Source organism: Taudactylus pleione, unplaced genomic scaffold (genome assembly GCF_031769625.1).
Source record: "Taudactylus pleione unplaced genomic scaffold, aTauple2 ptg001271l, whole genome shotgun sequence".
Taxonomy (NCBI): domain Eukaryota; kingdom Metazoa; phylum Chordata; class Amphibia; order Anura; family Myobatrachidae; genus Taudactylus; species Taudactylus pleione.
Window position 1 is genome coordinate 253,362 of NW_028285671.1, and position 20,720 is coordinate 274,081.

General features: G+C 41.4%; 1 protein-coding gene across 1 annotated transcript; it reads right to left on the bottom strand.

Annotated features, from left to right (window-relative positions):
• Window positions 1-10,027: 10,027 nt before the first annotated feature.
• On the bottom strand, window positions 10,028-10,762 carry LOC148443431 (zinc finger CCHC domain-containing protein 3-like). Its single transcript, XM_088462830.1, has one exon. The coding sequence runs from the start codon at window positions 10,760-10,762 to the stop codon at window positions 10,028-10,030; it is 735 nt and encodes a 244-aa protein (XP_088318956.1).
• Window positions 10,763-20,720: the final 9,958 nt, after the last annotated feature.

The following is a 20,720-nucleotide window of genomic DNA, read 5'->3' on the forward strand; positions in this document are numbered from 1 at the left end:
CCTAGAAAATTATGTCGGCATATTTAACGGCAAGACTAAATTTTGGGTACGCTTGAGACTGGATCCCAGTGGCATTGGTGGAGTTATGCACCCTCCTGGGAACTTTAATATTGGAGGAGCTAGAGGGTACTTGTTTTATCCTGACCAGCCTTTTTTTTGCAGGAGTTGCTTTAAGTATGGCCATACTAAGGAAAATTGCAGTGTGGGAAAATGTTGCAGAAACTGTGGTTTGCCTGGGCATGAAGCTGCAGAATGTCCTCAGGCACGAAAGTGTGACATATGTGGGGATACTGGTCATGTTATGAGGAGCTGCCCTAAAGGGCCTGAGGAAATGGCTAAGGATACGAGAAGGCTGCATGAACAGCTTAATGTACCATCACATTCTGGGAGTGGAATAGTTAACAGGAGTGAGAGTAATGCTGAAACACCTGCTGTTAATGAGGCTGAGCTGCTGGAACAGGAGAGGCAGTTTAAGTTTAAAGTGGAGATGGTGGAAAGATATGGGTTTAAGACTGTGTGGGAGGCTGAGAAAGGCAATGTGCCTGCTTCAGTTGTTGGACAAGTTGTCTCCCCTGTTTCACAAGTCAGTTCCTCCCCTCCTGCTTTGAGTGGCACTGCTAACATAGCAGAGTTTCCAGACACCTCAGCAAGTCCTTCTGATAGCAATGCTACAGCATCCTTGCAATGTCATTGGAGTGAATCCGAATCTGATTTTGACACCGTGTCTGGTTGTGGAAGTAGTCCTGCAACTGTTAGGAGTTCAGACGATCTGGATGGTTTTACCTCTGTAAATAGGAATCGTGGAGTAGCGACTGGTAGCGCTTTAAAGCGCCCACGGCTGGATGTGAAGGTTGCAGTAACTACAAGTAATCGTTTTGAAGGCCTGCCAGTAGAAGAGGGTGATATGGAGGTAGCCAGCCAGGAGGTGGTGGTGATGGCTGGTCAGCCTGTCTCAGATACTGGCATGCAGTCTGCTGGGTGTTTGCCTGGCACAGTTGATGCTACAGTCCCTATGGAAGCTATTGATCAGCCTGCTCAGTGTATTCAGACTGAGGGTGGTGTGCAGGGGGATTCGCCTGCTCAGCCTTTTTTGAGCACTGGTGATGTTGAATCCTTTATTGATGTATGTAGTGGGAAATGAATGTTGGCAATGTAGTCATGATGTAATGTGCTGCTTTCTTATAATTTGCCTGGCGCGATGTCTATATCTATAATTTCCCAAAATGTAAGGGTATTTAAGTCCAATGCCAGGAGAGCCGCAATTTTGGAAGATATTAGGGCTAAAGGGGGGGATTTAATTTGTTTACAGGAGTGTGGCATATGTGAAGCTCCTAAACAAGATGAATGGCCACATGGTGCTGCAATATGGTCTGGTTCTGCATTAAATAGAAATGATGGCGTGGGGGTATTAGCCCAGAGTAGGGAGATTTCCTTTGAATCCTATGTCATTATTGAGCAGGGTCGTTGCATTTTGGTTGATATTTGTTTTAGAGGGATTAAATTAAGGGTCATTAATGTTTATGCGCCAGTTAATTTGATTGAGCGCAAAGAGTTGTTTGAAAAGATTGTATATTTTTTACCAGGTAAAACACCTGTTATTTTGATTGGTGACATGAATTGTATAATTGAGGTGCAGGGAAGGCAGAGCGTTTGTACGAGTAAGGTGGATGTGACTGGTAATATGTTAAAAAGAATGATTGTGGATTTTGATTTAGTGGATGCTGCAAGTGTGTGTACTGGTGGTAAGCCATTATTTACTTATAAGGCTGATAGAGGAATGATTGAGTCTCGTTTGGATTATGTTTTTGTTACTAAAGTTTTGAAGTGTGTTAGTTTTGTGCAAGTGAGTGTGTCTTACTCTGATCATGAGTGTCTGATATGTAAGGTAGAATGTAAGAATGGTGTGAGGCATGGGAAAGGTGTGTGGAAGCTGAATGTACGGTTGCTTGAAGATGACCAAGTTAGAAAACATTTCTTTAAAAATTATGCTAAATGGCAGATGTGTAAAAGTGAGTTTGTGAATGTGCTTGATTGGTGGGAATGGGTGAAGATGAAAGTGGGTGTGTTTTTCAGAAGAAGTGGCCATATTGTGGCTCGGCGCAAGCGTAATAGGTATGAATGGTTGAATAAGAGATTGTGGTTTTTGTATAGGATGAGAGAAATGGGGCAAGAGGTTGCAGATGATATTAAGGCAGTGAGGTTTGAGGTGAATAAGATGTTGGAGGAGAGGGGTAGACAGATTATATATAGTGCGAAAGTTGAACATATGGAGAAGGATGAAAGATGTAGCAGGTTTTTTTTCAAAAAGATATGTGGAGGGTCTAAGGCTATGGATGTGGTATTGGATGATCGTGGTATGGAAGTGGGTGCGGAAGATGTTATGTTTGAGGTTGAGAAATTTTATAAGAAATTGTATGAATGGAAGGTGGGTGATGGAGATATGCAGAGTGAGGTGTTGAGTGCTGTTAGTGAAAAAGTCAATATGGGTGATTGTGATTTATTATTGAATGATATGTCTGAGGATGAGGTGAAAGATGTATTGAAGAGCATGGGGAGGAATAAATCTCCTGGTAAGGATGGTTTGCCTGTTGAATTTTATATGAGTATGTGGGATGTTGTGAAAGTTGATTTGGTTGAAGTCATGCGTTATATTTTTGTGAATGGCCAGATGAATGATTCTATGAAAGAAGGTGTGGTTGTTTTAATTCATAAAAAAGGTGATAGGCGGTGTTTGGCAAATTGGAGGCCTATTACACTATTGAACTCCGATTATAAGTTGTTTGCAAAGCTGATAGCATGTCGTATGAGAGTGGTTATTAGTCAGGTGATTGGTGAGGAGCAGGTATGTGCGGTCCCAGGACGTCGTATGCATGATAATTTAATGTTGTTGCGTGATATGATAGGTGATTGTCTAGTAAGAAAGCAGAAGATGTATGTGATGGCGCTTGATTTCGAAAAAGCATATGATAGAGTGTCTCATGTATTTATGTTTAATGTTCTGGTGCGGATGGGTTTTCCTGGGGAGTTTGTGAATAAGATTAGATGTTTGTATGCAGGTGCTTGTAGTAGATTGTTGGTGAATGGGTATTTGAGTGAGCATGTTAGTATTGAGTCTGGGGTACGTCAGGGTTGTCCTTTGTCTCCTATTATGTTCATTTGTGTGCTTGAGCCTTTGTTATGTATGTTGCGTAGGGATAAGGTTGTTAGAGGTTTTTTGGTGCCTGGAAGTAATGGGAGATGTGTGAAAACACTAGCTTATATGGATGATGTGGTTGTTGTGGGTGGAAGTAAGGTTACTTTGGACAGAGCAAAATTATTAATACAGTTGTTTTGTGGGGCATCTGCCTTTAAGGTTAATTGGGACAAGTCCAAAGTGAAAGGGTTTGGGGACAGTAGTGTGAGGGATAGTCAGATGGAGTGTGTGTCAGGTGGGATAAAGGTGTTAGGGGTTATTTTTGATGAGTGTCTGAATGGTAAGGAAAGTTGGGATGAAGTAGGGAGGAAAGTGGCTAAAAAGCTTAACTTTTGGAATTTAAGAAAATTGACTATGTTTGGGAAGGTTCTAATTATTAAAGCAGTGGTGTTACCTATGTTATTGCATATTGCAAATGTGTTTCCGCCAGGTTCCCGGGGTGTGAGGAAGATTAATAGAATGCTGTTTCTTTTCTTTTGGGGATGTAAGATGGAGCGTCTGAAACGTGAACATGTGATGAAAGAGTGGCAGAATGGAGGTATGAGGTTTCCAAATTTAGAAGTGTATTTTGGGTTGAATTATATTGCTCAAGTTTTGAGATTGATGGAGATTGATAGTAAGGCTGCTTATATGATGAAATATATGGCTGGTTGGATGATGTGTGGCTTGAAGTGGCGTGTCAGGGAAAATGCAGTGCCAATGGCGTTTAGAGTGTGTAATTGGTATAGTGTGATTGAAGTGTTTGTGAGGAAATTTGATTTATTAGGGGTGAGTGTGAAGGACTTCAGAGAAAGGAAGAATGTTATTAAAATGTTGAAGGGGCGTGAGGAGGTTTGTCTTATTGATGGTTTGACTTCCACAGATAGTGTGAGAACATGGAAGATGATTAATGTGAGTGGTTTGAATAATAGACAGAGGGAGGTGGTATGGATGAAGCTTCATGGTGTGTTGTCTGTGAGACAAGTGCTGTTGAAAAGACATTTGGTTTTGTCAGAAGAGTGTCCACGGGAAGGGTGTAGAGGTTTTGAGAGTGTGATCCATTTGTTTTGGAATTGTTCATATGCACAGCGTGTGTGGAAGGATTTGGGTGGTTTGATAAAAGAGTTGTCTGGGATTCAGGTGATGTCATGGAAGGTGGCTATGTTTGGGCTGGGTGCGTGTGGTAGTGTGAATGAAAGGTTGCTGTGGCTAATTATGGTATGTGTTTCGGAAGTTTTGTGGGATGTTAGGAATATTTATGTGTTTAGACGAGATGATATTGATGCAAGGGAATGTATTCATATGATACTGGGGAAACTTTACACATGTTATATGTGGGATAAGCATGCTGGTGGGGGGGAGGATGCAGAGGGGTTGTGGAAACATAGGAAATGGAAAGAAATTGTTTGTTTAAGTTAGCTGGGGTGGGAGGAGTGCTAGTGTTTTAGGGATGATTTTTTTGTAGTATGTTTATAATTTGTTTAAGGGGTGGTGTTATTTCAGTGATAGTACTTATTGGTGTTTTTGTTATTAATAAGTTTTGTGGAAAGGATCTATGTCTTTGTTTGTTGTTTTTTTTTCTGGTAAGTTAATATGATGTACAGTAATTGGAATTTTTCTTTTGGTGGATGAAACCTAATGATGAGTTGTTAGATACTTCAAACAGTGGCTGTATCCCTTTTGGGAATGGAGAAGTTATCTTACACCTGAACGGTTTCAAAAAAAAAAAAATAAGGTGGGAGTTTGTTCCCAATCCTGGTGTTGGATGGGAGCCTTTTGGCTCCAGGGATGTCAAAGATGGGCTTTCTGGCTCTGAGTTGATGGAGAGAAATAAGGCTCATGTGCCCAGTGCATTTTTACAGTTTCTTGGATGATTGGAGCCAGGGGTATAGCTATAGGGAGTGGTGCACTCCCCTAGGTCACTTCAGGCCTAACACCATGAAGATGCACTGCTGCAGCCAATAGGTTTTGCTTGGTACTGTGTAAAAATCTACCTTGCCCCAATAACAGGGAAGCCATAGTTGGAGACAGTAGTGTAGTGCATAACCACAATCTCAAGAGCATCACAGGTCCTATATACTTTTTTTATTGAAGCCTTAAATCTATGCTCCAATCACCCAGGAGAGTGTAAAAGCATGTTTTGGAAATAAGCACCATTTCTCTTTAAACCACGAAAGCCAAAGACCCACCATCACAGAGAGCAGGGCTGCACCTGACAGAGCAGCCAAACAGCACCTTAGATTCAGGGTTTTCAGGCTCTCTTATGGCTCAAAGCTTGGGGTTGCGCTTCTGATTTGTTACTTTTTTTTTTTTTTTTTTTTTTACCATTCAGGTTTAAAAAAAACTCCGTCGCTTGTCCCTTAGGACAGCAATCACCGTGACAATCGAAAAACCGGAGATTTTAAATCATCATTTATGGTTTCATTTTTAAACTGTGTAATTTTTTTCCTATATATTAATACGCACATTACTTAAATTAATTCCCAATTATATTACTTTATCACTATACTTTTGTGCATACTCACACACAGTAATTAAATAACCCATTACCATAAATAAACCAAAAAAATAAGCAAAACACCACCTGCTAAAAGTACTCAAAAACCCCACCCACACCACCTAACTTAATTTAACTATATGCTTCCATTTTTTGTGTTTCCATATACCCTCTGCATCACATCCATCCTTCCTCATCTTATCCCATACATAACATGTGTACAATTTCCCTAACACCATCCTTACACAATCATTCACCTCTATCATTTCTTTCTTATACACATACACATTCCTGGCATCCCACAAACACTCCATTACACATACTGTTATCAGCCACAATATCCTCTCACTAACTTTTCCACTTGCACCCATACCAAACAAAGCCACCTTCCATGTCATTTTTTGCACACCCGCCAACTCCTTACATAACCCTCTTACACCCTTCCACACCTTCTGTGCATAGCCACAATTCCATACCAGATGCCTAATACTCTCACATCCATTACATTCACTCCTAGGACATTTATCCGATCTCACCAAGTCACGTTTCTTCTGCACCTCTCTCACTGGCAATACCCCATGCATACTCATCCATATCACATCCCTTTGTTTGTTATTTAACCCTTCCATACTCACTTTCTTCCACATCTCCTCACTCTCCTTAGATCTCAGACCCTCAATATTACACATACTTTCTCTTCCTCTCAAAATTTTCACCACATTCTTTCTTTTTTTAAAATCTTCCTTGCATACACCCAATAGGTCCCATTTCCTCACAAACACTTCAATCATCTTATACCACTTACACACCTCAAATGCCATTGGCTCATTCAGCTTTCTATCATACCACTTCAATCCACAAAGCATCCATCCAGCCATATATCTTACCATACCTGCTGCCTTACTCTCCTTCTCAATCAGACTCAACACTTGTGCAATCCCATTCAGCTTCAGATACACCTCCACATTCGGAAAATTCACTCCTCCGTTTGTCTTCTCTTTCATCACAGACTCTCTCTTCAAACGCTCCATCCTACATCCCCACAAAAACAAAAACAACATTCTATTAATTTTCCTCAAACTTACATTAGATGGTGGAAACACATTAGACACATATAACAACATTGGCAATATAATTGCTTTAACAATTAACACCTTCCCATTCATCGACAGCTTCCTCAACTTCCAAAATCCCAACTTACACCCCACTTTCTTCTGCACTTCACTCCAGCTCTCACTTCCTTTCACATCATCATTAAATATAACACCCAGCACTTTTATACCACCATCCACATATTCACTCCCTTTATCCTCCTCCTCTCTCTTCCCAAATACCTTAATTTTAGATTTTTCCCAATTTACCTTAAACGCCGATGCTCCACAAAATAAACTAACTATTAATTTTGCCCTCCTAATCGCTGCACTATTCACACCCACAATCGCAACATCATCCATATAACCAAGCACCTTCACACTCCTACCCTTACTTCCCGGAATCATCAATCCTCTCATCACCTTATCCTTTCTCACCATACACAACAGCGGTTCTATCACACACACAAAAACAATAGGGGACAATGGACAGCCTTGCCTTACACCAGACTCTATCTTTACATTCTCACTCAAAAAACCATTCACCAACACTCTACTACTTACACCATCATACATACTCCTTATCCTATTCACAAATTCCCCCGGGAACCCCATTCTCACCAATACTCTCAACATAAAAGCATGCGACACCCTATCAAAAGCCTTTTCAAAATCTAATGCCATCAAGTACATTCTCTGCTTCCTACTCATACAATCTCCAATCACATCTCTCAGCAACATCAAGTTCTCACTTATTCTTCTTTCTGGTACTGCACACACCTGGTCTTCACCAATCACCTGATCAATCACTCTTCTCATTCTATTCGCTATAATTTTTGCATACATCTTATAATCCACATTCAACAATGTAATCGGTCTCCAGTTTTTCACATACTTCCTTTCACCCTTCTTATAAATCAACACAACCACACCCTCTTTCATAGTTTCACTCAACCTTTTATTTTCAAATATATACTTCATCACTTCCACAACATCCTCACCAACAATCTCCCACATCATACTATAAAATTCCACTGGCAACCCATCCTTCCCAGGCGTTCTATTCCTCATCATACTTTCCATAGCATCTTTCACTTCCTTATCAGTCACCTCACTACATAGCATACCACAATCACTCTCATCTACCCTCTCTGTAATTACACTCAGCACTTCACTCTCCATACTTTCATCACAAGCTTTCCTACCATACAGACAACTATAAAATTTCTCTACCTCCTTCCTCATCTCTTCACCTCTCATTTCCTCACCATTCTCTCCAATAACCACATCCATATCCTTTCTCCCCCCACAAACTTTCTTAAAGAAAAATCTACTGCACTTCTCATCCTTCTCCATACATTCCACCTTCGCACTATACACTATCTGCCTTCCTTTCTCTTCCATACCCTTTTTAATCTCTCTTCTTGCTTCAATTATTTCATCTGACACATCACTACCACACTCTCTCATTCTATACAAGTACGCCACCCTTTTATTCATCCATTCAAACTTTTCTCTCCTCATCCTCGCCATTCTGTACCCATTCCTCCTAAAAAACCTAGCAATCTGACCTTTCACCCAATCCCACCATTCTAACACACACCCATACTTACCCTTAGTGTACTTCCATCTCCCGTAACATTCAAGGAACCGGCTCCTAACCTCTCTATCTTCCAAGCATCTCACATTCATCTTCCAAACACCCCTCCCATAACTCCCTCCTCCCTTACACTCTATTCTACATCTAACACAATCATGATCCGAGAATCCCACCCCCTCTTGCCCATAGCTAGCACACGTGAATTCTTTTGATACAAACACATAATCCAAACGTGACACAATCATACCTCTGTCAGCCCTGTAAGTCGTCAATGGCTCTCCTATACTACATTCTCTTGCCACATCCGTCAGTGAAAAATCAACAAGCATACTTCTCAACATATTCCCAGTGACATCAATCTTCACCTCATTCAAACCTCTCTTTACCCCTCTGTCAATCACACAATTCATATCACCAACAATCACCACCGGTATCCTTCCAATCAAAAAAAACTCCAATCTTTCAAACAAATTTTTCCTTTTATTTTTATCCGCATGTGCATATATATTAAAAAGATTAAACCGCCACCCCTGGTAATTAAATGTCACTAGGACACATCTTCCCACCTCTATCACAGTGTAAGACTCTATTTTGAAATTACTGCCCTTCACTAAGACTCCTATCCCATCATTCTTGTTCTCTTTGGACCCACTCCAAATAGAATCCCCCCACTTCCACTCCTCTTTTTTAGGAGCATTAACAAAACCACACTCCTGTACACAAAAAATGTCTCCTTCAAAACTCCCCAAAAAGTCCAGTACTGCAGTCCTTTTTGCCTTAGAGCCAACACCCCTCACATTGAGAGAGGTTAGGGCTATACCCTTATTCTTCCCTTCTGTCACTTAGAAAAAAAAAAGGATATCCAAAGAATAAGAACAAAAGAATATGAGACAAAAACCAAACTGGGAGCACCTTCAAGTCCCTTTATCCCCTTCCCTTCCAAAATGACTGACTTGCTGCATTTTCCTTACAGCAGCTTCCTCCAAAAAAGCCTGCTGCTCTGTAATCCTTCTGCTTTGATTGATCCTATGCTGACTAGTACTTTTCAGGATCTCAGCTGGGGTCATTCTTTCTATCCCTAGGGGTGGTATCTTCAGCAGTATCTCACGCTTATTGAGGACCTCTCTTTTAGTGTCCTTCTCCTCACTCTCTATGCGGGCCTTTTTAGCCGTATTCCTCCGGCTTTCTGACCTGAATACTTCCGGAGTTTGCTTGCATTCCATATCGGATTCACTATCAAACACAGAACCCTGTGCCGACAGCTGATCCAACCCTCCTCTCTCCTCTGCAGTTTCAGCACTCTCTACTGTCTCTAATGAAGATACTTCACTTACTGGACTTACAGGGCTGTAATCTGGGCTACTCAGCAAGGATAATCCACTTGGACTCCCCGCTGCACATTCAAAAGGCATGTCCGTTACTGGGGGTGGAGCCACTTCACTTACCAGCTCCAGAGTTTCAGGTATTTGGTGGGGCTTAATCTTGTCCACAGATGGTGGAGCGGCATTAACCTCTTCCTCGCCGGGGACACTCTCAGTGTTAACCATGTCAATGACCTCATTTACCTGAGCTGTAATATCATCCATGGCCTCACCTGCCCCTGCTTCTCTTTTCTCACACTCCCTCCGTTCCTTCTTCTTCTCATAATTTTCTGCATTTATCAAAGCCTACTGTTCTGCAGACTTTCCCTTCCCTGTCTCCTCATACACTTTAGGGCAGTCACGGGCAAAATGACCCTCTTCACCACAAATATCACACTTCCTCGGGTCAGGACACTCTCCTGCCTCATGCCCTGATTTTTGGCAATTTCTGCAAGTTTTTTCATTATTGCAGTCTTCTTTCCTATGGCCAAAACTTCTGCATTTTCTACAAAAGTCAGGTTGATCGTAGTAATAGAGGTAGCCTCTAAAGTCTCCAATTGAGAAGGCTGCAGGTGGATGCTTCAGCCCCCCAACACCATTTTTGTCAGGTTTGAACCTTACCCAAAACCTCCAACTTCCATTGAATATTCCACATATATTTTTTTGCATAATCCCTCCTCGTATATGACTGCAATACTGCTTCAAAAAAGTCCAAGTCATCCCCAAATCAGTGAAAGGATCATACAGGTGTATAGTAAGGGCTCTTTCCTCTGAAAGTGCTGGAATAACTTCCACCCCATGCATGGCTGGATTCTTTTTTTTTATTTCTCTTTCCATGCACACCAACACATCCCTATACACGCCGTGCTCCACAAAAGTCACATCCAAAAAATGCATAGAAGGAATTTCCTGGATACAAAATATTTCCCTCCTCTGAACACCAATCAATCCCTCCAGAATCACCTCCACCAAATACCTTAGGGAACCATTTCCCGTTGCTCTCATCAGCTTCACTCGCATCGTATTCTTCACTGTCGACATCCTGGCAAACTCTTGTAGAAAATCCACCAGCGCTACTTGCAAAGAAGATCCCTCCTCGATATCTAGGGGGTACCACAGAAGTACCCCCCAAACCCTGGACCCTCCAGCCCAGACCAAGCAGCAATCAACGAAGCAGCTACCTCACATAGAGAGACATTGATAATTGTTGAGGAACTCAATGGGTAGTATAAATCATATGCTATTACAATTAGTGAGAGCTTTTCTTTAATAAAAAAGAAATAAATCTATATATATATTATAATTTGCAGTACATATCATATGCTAACCACCCATAATTCAATGCTTAAATGTTAACTAAGCAAATAGATAGTGCGCACATTACTTTATTTATAAGCATAAAGTTTAGCTGCAAAATATTTTGCATATATTCAAATTATTTCACAGCTTGTACAGTTTAAGTGTAAATGAAGTAATATTTGCACTGTTTGCCCACTTAGCTGACTTTAAAAGATTAAATATATGGTGATTAGCATATGGTAAGTATTATAAATGTAAACACATATACATTGATTTATAATGGTATATGATATAAAGTGGTTTATAAAAAGATTATTTTTGCTTTGTTCTCAAGTATGGTCGGCTCCTTGTGTCAGAGCTTGGGCTGGTAGTTAGAAACTGCAGCAGTAAATTAGGAGCCAGGTATCCAAGAGACAGAACTGCAACTCCCAACCAAACAGCAGATGCACCCCTATATTTCTGTCTTTTTCTCCTGTAAATGTTTTTTCATTTGGCCTGGTTCTATTTTCGCCCATCCTTTCCTCCTCCTCCTTAATCTATACTTTCATTTCTTTGATTCATTGTTACCAAAAGAGAGCAGAGGATTTCAATGTCATTTAGAGCCTTGGAGTTATTATTTTTTTTCAATTCATCTCTATGTTATCAATTAACATATGCAGACTTCTTTCCCTCCCTCTCTTTCTCTCTGGGTGCATGATTTGTGAATGCACTGCCTCCTGCAAGCCTCTGCCACACCCACAAGCCAACTGGCAGCCTTCCTTTCTTCATTTCTTGTCTCAGCAGTTAATCAGATAGTCTAAGACCTTAATTGGAATGTTAACAGTGTTTATGGAATGTTCACACTGTCCACGGAATGTTCAGAACTCTACGGAATATTCATACTGTCCACGGAATGTTTAGGAGTGGCTGCCATGCAGTCACCATGGCAATAGAATGTAAACAGTCAGCTAGCAGATTCTGCCACTATAACAACATTCTTCTATGATGTCACAATCTACTGCTGCTTATAACCATTGCACTTCCTCGGAGAAGCTTACTTGAGGGAGACAAACACCTCGAGATGCATCATATCACTGCTCGTTCTTGCAAATGGAGAAAATGAATGCCTCCAGCTGGTCCCAAGTTAAACAATGAGGAAAATTCAAGCATTGCAAACCTAAAATATATTTTCAAAAGATGACAGAAATTTTCTGAATAGATAATGTGAACTACTCTAGCAAATTTTGCCTCAGTATAGAAATGTAACAAATACCCAATTTGTCAGAAGTAATGGATAGCAATTCATGGCTCCAACAGTTGTATCCATGTGGTTACCCCCGCAATGGTGTGAAAAAGTAAAAACAGGAGACCTGATAATCAATTTCTAAATGGCATTGCAAAAGTGTCTTAGGGGTTGGATAGTCTTGACACAAACAATAGAATATATTCATTATTTAATTAACCAATCCTCTGCAAATACATCCACTTTACAGGGACTTTGACTTTAGTCCCGGAATTAGGCCTAAATAGAGGCAGATAAATGGAGACAAGACATGGAGACACCAAAAGGTCAGTCCTCTTCTTATCAGTTGTTTAATGAATGATATGAAGTGTTTCTAAATGCAAAAGTGTAAGCAGATGAGTGCAGCAGCAGGTTGTATTCACATGTGATTGTAGAACAAGCACTGGGGGCATAGGCCCCATTTCTCCCCATCCCCTCAAAGCCAAATGGCCCCCATTGAAGGGAAAAAACTGAATCTTCAGGTCCCCCTTCACCGATGCTAGTGGGACCCTTGGACATACTTGATCCCTTGAGCAAATTTGTTTTTGTTTTTTAAATGGTCTCCCTAATTTTAGTGGTATATGATTTATACTACCCCTAATGGCATTTGAGTTTTCTGTTCACTACTTCCACATGTTACATGGCTACTTTTGTATGTCATGTAGCAGGATGTGATCCTCGGCCATTTTGGCTAGGACCAGGTGTGGTGTAATTGCTGCATCTGGTCTGGTTGGAAGGAATCAGGGTCTCCTTGCTAGGGGATCCTGGGACGTTGATTTGTGATTGCCTACTGCTGTTTGGAGTCCTTGAGGCTGCCAGGATGTCTGGATTGAAGAATACCATTCGCTTTAAATATGCTGAGGAGGTTACTGGTCAAAGAAGAACCCTGCGTACTTTATGGGACAGAATTTTGGTTGGTCTGGCTGGGGTAAGTAAGGAGGAGATTTACTGTATTCAAGAGTTTCCTTCAACTGGGATTTATGATGTGACTTTTTGCCATCCTGAGAACTGCCTGAATGCATTTGAGAGGGTTAAAACCTTTGCAAAAGACCCTTTATTACATGGAATTGAGGTGTTGCCTTTATTTATGGGAGCAGAGAGGCCATTAACGGTGCACATGTACAACCCCTTTGTGGAGCCAGACATTATTAGAGCTTTTCTGTCCAGGTATTGCTCTTCAGTTCGTGGAGGAATTCGCCTAGAAAATTATGTCGGCATATTTAACGGCAAGACTAAATTTTGGGTACGCTTGAGACTGGATCCCAGTGGCATTGGTGGAGTTATGCACCCTCCTGGGAACTTTAATATTGGAGGAGCTAGAGGGTACTTGTTTTATCCTGACCAGCCTTTTTTTTGCAGGAGTTGCTTTAAGTATGGCCATACTAAGGAAAATTGCAGTGTGGGAAAATGTTGCAGAAACTGTGGTTTGCCTGGGCATGAAGCTGCAGAATGTCCTCAGGCACGAAAGTGTGACATATGTGGGGATACTGGTCATGTTATGAGGAGCTGCCCTAAAGGGCCTGAGGAAATGGCTAAGGATACGAGAAGGCTGCATGAACAGCTTAATGTACCATCACATTCTGGGAGTGGAATAGTTAACAGGAGTGAGAGTAATGCTGAAACACCTGCTGTTAATGAGGCTGAGCTGCTGGAACAGGAGAGGCAGTTTAAGTTTAAAGTGGAGATGGTGGAAAGATATGGGTTTAAGACTGTGTGGGAGGCTGAGAAAGGCAATGTGCCTGCTTCAGTTGTTGGACAAGTTGTCTCCCCTGTTTCACAAGTCAGTTCCTCCCCTCCTGCTTTGAGTGGCACTGCTAACATAGCAGAGTTTCCAGACACCTCAGCAAGTCCTTCTGATAGCAATGCTACAGCATCCTTGCAATGTCATTGGAGTGAATCCGAATCTGATTTTGACACCGTGTCTGGTTGTGGAAGTAGTCCTGCAACTGTTAGGAGTTCAGACGATCTGGATGGTTTTACCTCTGTAAATAGGAATCGTGGAGTAGCGACTGGTAGCGCTTTAAAGCGCCCACGGCTGGATGTGAAGGTTGCAGTAACTACAAGTAATCGTTTTGAAGGCCTGCCAGTAGAAGAGGGTGATATGGAGGTAGCCAGCCAGGAGGTGGTGGTGATGGCTGGTCAGCCTGTCTCAGATACTGGCATGCAGTCTGCTGGGTGTTTGCCTGGCACAGTTGATGCTACAGTCCCTATGGAAGCTATTGATCAGCCTGCTCAGTGTATTCAGACTGAGGGTGGTGTGCAGGGGGATTCGCCTGCTCAGCCTTTTTTGAGCACTGGTGATGTTGAATCCTTTATTGATGTATGTAGTGGGAAATGAATGTTGGCAATGTAGTCATGATGTAATGTGCTGCTTTCTTATAATTTGCCTGGCGCGATGTCTATATCTATAATTTCCCAAAATGTAAGGGTATTTAAGTCCAATGCCAGGAGAGCCGCAATTTTGGAAGATATTAGGGCTAAAGGGGGGGATTTAATTTGTTTACAGGAGTGTGGCATATGTGAAGCTCCTAAACAAGATGAATGGCCACATGGTGCTGCAATATGGTCTGGTTCTGCATTAAATAGAAATGATGGCGTGGGGGTATTAGCCCAGAGTAGGGAGATTTCCTTTGAATCCTATGTCATTATTGAGCAGGGTCGTTGCATTTTGGTTGATATTTGTTTTAGAGGGATTAAATTAAGGGTCATTAATGTTTATGCGCCAGTTAATTTGATTGAGCGCAAAGAGTTGTTTGAAAAGATTGTATATTTTTTACCAGGTAAAACACCTGTTATTTTGATTGGTGACATGAATTGTATAATTGAGGTGCAGGGAAGGCAGAGCGTTTGTACGAGTAAGGTGGATGTGACTGGTAATATGTTAAAAAGAATGATTGTGGATTTTGATTTAGTGGATGCTGCAAGTGTGTGTACTGGTGGTAAGCCATTATTTACTTATAAGGCTGATAGAGGAATGATTGAGTCTCGTTTGGATTATGTTTTTGTTACTAAAGTTTTGAAGTGTGTTAGTTTTGTGCAAGTGAGTGTGTCTTACTCTGATCATGAGTGTCTGATATGTAAGGTAGAATGTAAGAATGGTGTGAGGCATGGGAAAGGTGTGTGGAAGCTGAATGTACGGTTGCTTGAAGATGACCAAGTTAGAAAACATTTCTTTAAAAATTATGCTAAATGGCAGATGTGTAAAAGTGAGTTTGTGAATGTGCTTGATTGGTGGGAATGGGTGAAGATGAAAGTGGGTGTGTTTTTCAGAAGAAGTGGCCATATTGTGGCTCGGCGCAAGCGTAATAGGTATGAATGGTTGAATAAGAGATTGTGGTTTTTGTATAGGATGAGAGAAATGGGGCAAGAGGTTGCAGATGATATTAAGGCAGTGAGGTTTGAGGTGAATAAGATGTTGGAGGAGAGGGGTAGACAGATTATATATAGTGCGAAAGTTGAACATATGGAGAAGGATGAAAGATGTAGCAGGTTTTTTTTCAAAAAGATATGTGGAGGGTCTAAGGCTATGGATGTGGTATTGGATGATCGTGGTATGGAAGTGGGTGCGGAAGATGTTATGTTTGAGGTTGAGAAATTTTATAAGAAATTGTATGAATGGAAGGTGGGTGATGGAGATATGCAGAGTGAGGTGTTGAGTGCTGTTAGTGAAAAAGTCAATATGGGTGATTGTGATTTATTATTGAATGATATGTCTGAGGATGAGGTGAAAGATGTATTGAAGAGCATGGGGAGGAATAAATCTCCTGGTAAGGATGGTTTGCCTGTTGAATTTTATATGAGTATGTGGGATGTTGTGAAAGTTGATTTGGTTGAAGTCATGCGTTATATTTTTGTGAATGGCCAGATGAATGATTCTATGAAAGAAGGTGTGGTTGTTTTAATTCATAAAAAAGGTGATAGGCGGTGTTTGGCAAATTGGAGGCCTATTACACTATTGAACTCCGATTATAAGTTGTTTGCAAAGCTGATAGCATGTCGTATGAGAGTGGTTATTAGTCAGGTGATTGGTGAGGAGCAGGTATGTGCGGTCCCAGGACGTCGTATGCATGATAATTTAATGTTGTTGCGTGATATGATAGGTGATTGTCTAGTAAGAAAGCAGAAGATGTATGTGATGGCGCTTGATTTCGAAAAAGCATATGATAGAGTGTCTCATGTATTTATGTTTAATGTTCTGGTGCGGATGGGTTTTCCTGGGGAGTTTGTGAATAAGATTAGATGTTTGTATGCAGGTGCTTGTAGTAGATTGTTGGTGAATGGGTATTTGAGTGAGCATGTTAGTATTGAGTCTGGGGTACGTCAGGGTTGTCCTTTGTCTCCTATTATGTTCATTTGTGTGCTTGAGCCTTTGTTATGTATGTTGCGTAGGGATAAGGTTGTTAGAGGTTTTTTGGTGCCTGGAAGTAATGGGAGATGTGTGAAAACACTAGCTTATATGGATGATGTGGTTGTTGTGGGTGGAAGTAAGGTTACTTTGGACAGAGCAAAATTATTAATACAGTTGTTTTGTGGGGCATCTGCCTTTAAGGTTAATTGGGACAAGTCCAAAGTGAAAGGGTTTGGGGACAGTAGTGTGAGGGATAGTCAGATGGAGTGTGTGTCAGGTGGGATAAAGGTGTTAGGGGTTATTTTTGATGAGTGTCTGAATGGTAAGGAAAGTTGGGATGAAGTAGGGAGGAAAGTGGCTAAAAAGCTTAACTTTTGGAATTTAAGAAAATTGACTATGTTTGGGAAGGTTCTAATTATTAAAGCAGTGGTGTTACCTATGTTATTGCATATTGCAAATGTGTTTCCGCCAGGTTCCCGGGGTGTGAGGAAGATTAATAGAATGCTGTTTCTTTTCTTTTGGGGATGTAAGATGGAGCGTCTGAAACGTGAACATGTGATGAAAGAGTGGCAGAATGGAGGTATGAGGTTTCCAAATTTAGAAGTGTATTTTGGGTTGAATTATATTGCTCAAGTTTTGAGATTGATGGAGATTGATAGTAAGGCTGCTTATATGATGAAATATATGGCTGGTTGGATGATGTGTGGCTTGAAGTGGCGTGTCAGGGAAAATGCAGTGCCAATGGCGTTTAGAGTGTGTAATTGGTATAGTGTGATTGAAGTGTTTGTGAGGAAATTTGATTTATTAGGGGTGAGTGTGAAGGACTTCAGAGAAAGGAAGAATGTTATTAAAATGTTGAAGGGGCGTGAGGAGGTTTGTCTTATTGATGGTTTGACTTCCACAGATAGTGTGAGAACATGGAAGATGATTAATGTGAGTGGTTTGAATAATAGACAGAGGGAGGTGGTATGGATGAAGCTTCATGGTGTGTTGTCTGTGAGACAAGTGCTGTTGAAAAGACATTTGGTTTTGTCAGAAGAGTGTCCACGGGAAGGGTGTAGAGGTTTTGAGAGTGTGATCCATTTGTTTTGGAATTGTTCATATGCACAGCGTGTGTGGAAGGATTTGGGTGGTTTGATAAAAGAGTTGTCTGGGATTCAGGTGATGTCATGGAAGGTGGCTATGTTTGGGCTGGGTGCGTGTGGTAGTGTGAATGAAAGGTTGCTGTGGCTAATTATGGTATGTGTTTCGGAAGTTTTGTGGGATGTTAGGAATATTTATGTGTTTAGACGAGATGATATTGATGCAAGGGAATGTATTCATATGATACTGGGGAAACTTTACACATGTTATATGTGGGATAAGCATGCTGGTGGGGGGGAGGATGCAGAGGGGTTGTGGAAACATAGGAAATGGAAAGAAATTGTTTGTTTAAGTTAGCTGGGGTGGGAGGAGTGCTAGTGTTTTAGGGATGATTTTTTTGTAGTATGTTTATAATTTGTTTAAGGGGTGGTGTTATTTCAGTGATAGTACTTATTGGTGTTTTTGTTATTAATAAGTTTTGTGGAAAGGATCTATGTCTTTGTTTGTTGTTTTTTTTTCTGGTAAGTTAATATGATGTACAGTAATTGGAATTTTTCTTTTGGTGGATGAAACCTAATGATGAGTTGTTAGATACTTCAAACAGTGGCTGTATCCCTTTTGGGAATGGAGAAGTTATCTTACACCTGAACGGTTTCAAAAAAAAAAAAAAATGTCATGTAGCAGGATGTGATCCTCGGCCATTTTGGCTAGGACCAGGTGTGGTGTAATTGCTGCATCTGGTCTGGTTGGAAGGAATCAGGGTCTCCTTGCTAGGTGATCCTGGGACGTTGATTTGTGATTGCCTACTGCTGTTTGGAGTCCTTGAGGCTGCCAGGATGTCTGGATTGAAGAATACCATTCGCTTTAAATATGCTGAGGAGGTTACTGGTCAAAGAAGAACTCTGCGTACTTTATGGGACAGAATTTTGGTTGGTCTGGCTGGGGTAAGTAAGGAGGAGATTTACTGTATTCAAGAGTTTCCTTCAACTGGGATTTATGATGTGACTTTTTGCCATCCTGAGAACTGCCTGAATGCATTTGAGAGGGTTAAAACCTTTGCAAAAGACCCTTTATTACATGGAATTGAGGTGTTGCCTTTATTTATGGGAGCAGAGAGGCCATTAACGGTGCACATGTACAACCCCTTTGTGGAGCCAGACATTATTAGAGCTTTTCTGTCCAGGTATTGCTCTTCAGTTCGTGGAGGAATTCGCCTAGAAAATTATGTCGGCATATTTAACGGCAAGACTAAATTTTGGGTACGCTTGAGACTGGACCCCAGTGGCATTGGTGGAGTTATGCACCCTCCTGGGAACTTTAATATTGGAGGAGCTAGAGGGTACTTGTTTTATCCTGACCAGCCTTTTTTTTGCAGGAGTTGCTTTAAGTATGGCCATACTAAGGAAAATTGCAGTGTGGGAAAATGTTGCAGAAACTGTGGTTTGCCTGGGCATGAAGCTGCAGAATGTCCTCAGGCACGAAAGTGTGACATATGTGGGGATACTGGTCATGTTATGAGGAGCTGCCCTAAAGGGCCTGAGGAAATGGCTAAGGATACGAGAAGGCTGCATGAACAGCTTAATGTACCATCACATTCTGGGAGTGGAATAGTTAACAGGAGTGAGAGTAATGCTGAAACACCTGCTGTTAATGAGGCTGAGCTGCTGGAACAGGAGCGGCAGTTTAAGTTTAAAGTGGAGATGGTGGAAAGATATGGGTTTAAGACTGTGTGGGAGGCTGAGAAAGGCAATGTGCCTGCTTCAGTTGTTGGACAAGTTGTCTCCCCTGTTTCACAAGTCAGTTCCTCCCCTCCTGCTTTGAGTGGCACTGCTAACATAGCAGAGTTTCCAGACACCTCAGCAAGTCCTTCTGATAGCAATGCTACAGCATCCTTGCAATGTCATTGGAGTGAATCCGAATCTGATTTTGACACCGTGTCTGGTTGTGGAAGTAGTCCTGCAACTGTTAGGAGTTCAGACGATCTGGATGGTTTTACCTCTGTAAATAGGAATCGTGGAGTAGCGACTGGTAGCGCTTTAAAGCGCCCACGGCTGGATGTGAAGGTTGCAGTAACTACAAGTAATCGTTTTGAAGGCCTGCCAGTAGAAGAGGGTGATATGGAGGTAGCCAGCCAGGAGGTGGTGGTGATGGCTGGTCAGCCTGTCTCAGATACTGGCATGCAGTCTGCTGGGTGTTTGCCTGGCACAGTTGATGCTACAGTCCCTATGGAAGCTATTGATCAGCCTGCTCAGTGTATTCAGACTGAGGGTGGTGTGCAGGGGGATTCGCCTGCTCAGCCTTTTTTGAGCACTGGTGATGTTGAATCCTTTATTGATGTATGTAGTGGGAAATGAATGTTGGCAATGTAGTCATGATGTAATGTGCTGCTTTCTTATAATTTGCCTGGCGCGATGTCTATATCTATAATTTCCCAAAATGTAAGGGTATTTAAGTCCAATGCCAGGAGAGCCGCAATTTTGGAAGATATTAGGGCTAAAGGGGGGGATTTAATTTGTTTACAGGAGTGTGGCATATGTGAAGCTCCTAAACAAGATGAATGGCCACATGGTGCTGCAATATGGTCTGGTTCTGCATTAAATAGAAATGATGGCGTGGGGGTATTAGCCCAGAGTAGGGAGATTTCCTTTGAATCCTATGTCATTATTGAGCAGGGTCGTTGCATTTTGGTTCATATTTGTTTTAGAGGGATTAAATTAAGGGTCATTAATGTTTATGCGCCAGTTAATTTGATTGAGCGCAAAGAGTTGTTTGAAAAGATTGTATATTTTTTACCAGGTAAAACACCTGTTATTTTGATTGGTGACATGAATTGTATAATTGAGGTGCAGGGAAGGCAGAGCGTTTGTACGAGTAAGGTGGATGTGACTGGTAATATGTTAAAAAGAATGATTGTGGATTTTGATTTAGTGGATGCTGCAAGTGTGTGTACTGGTGGTAAACCATTATTTACTTATAAGGCTGATAGAGGAATGATTGAGTCTCGTTTG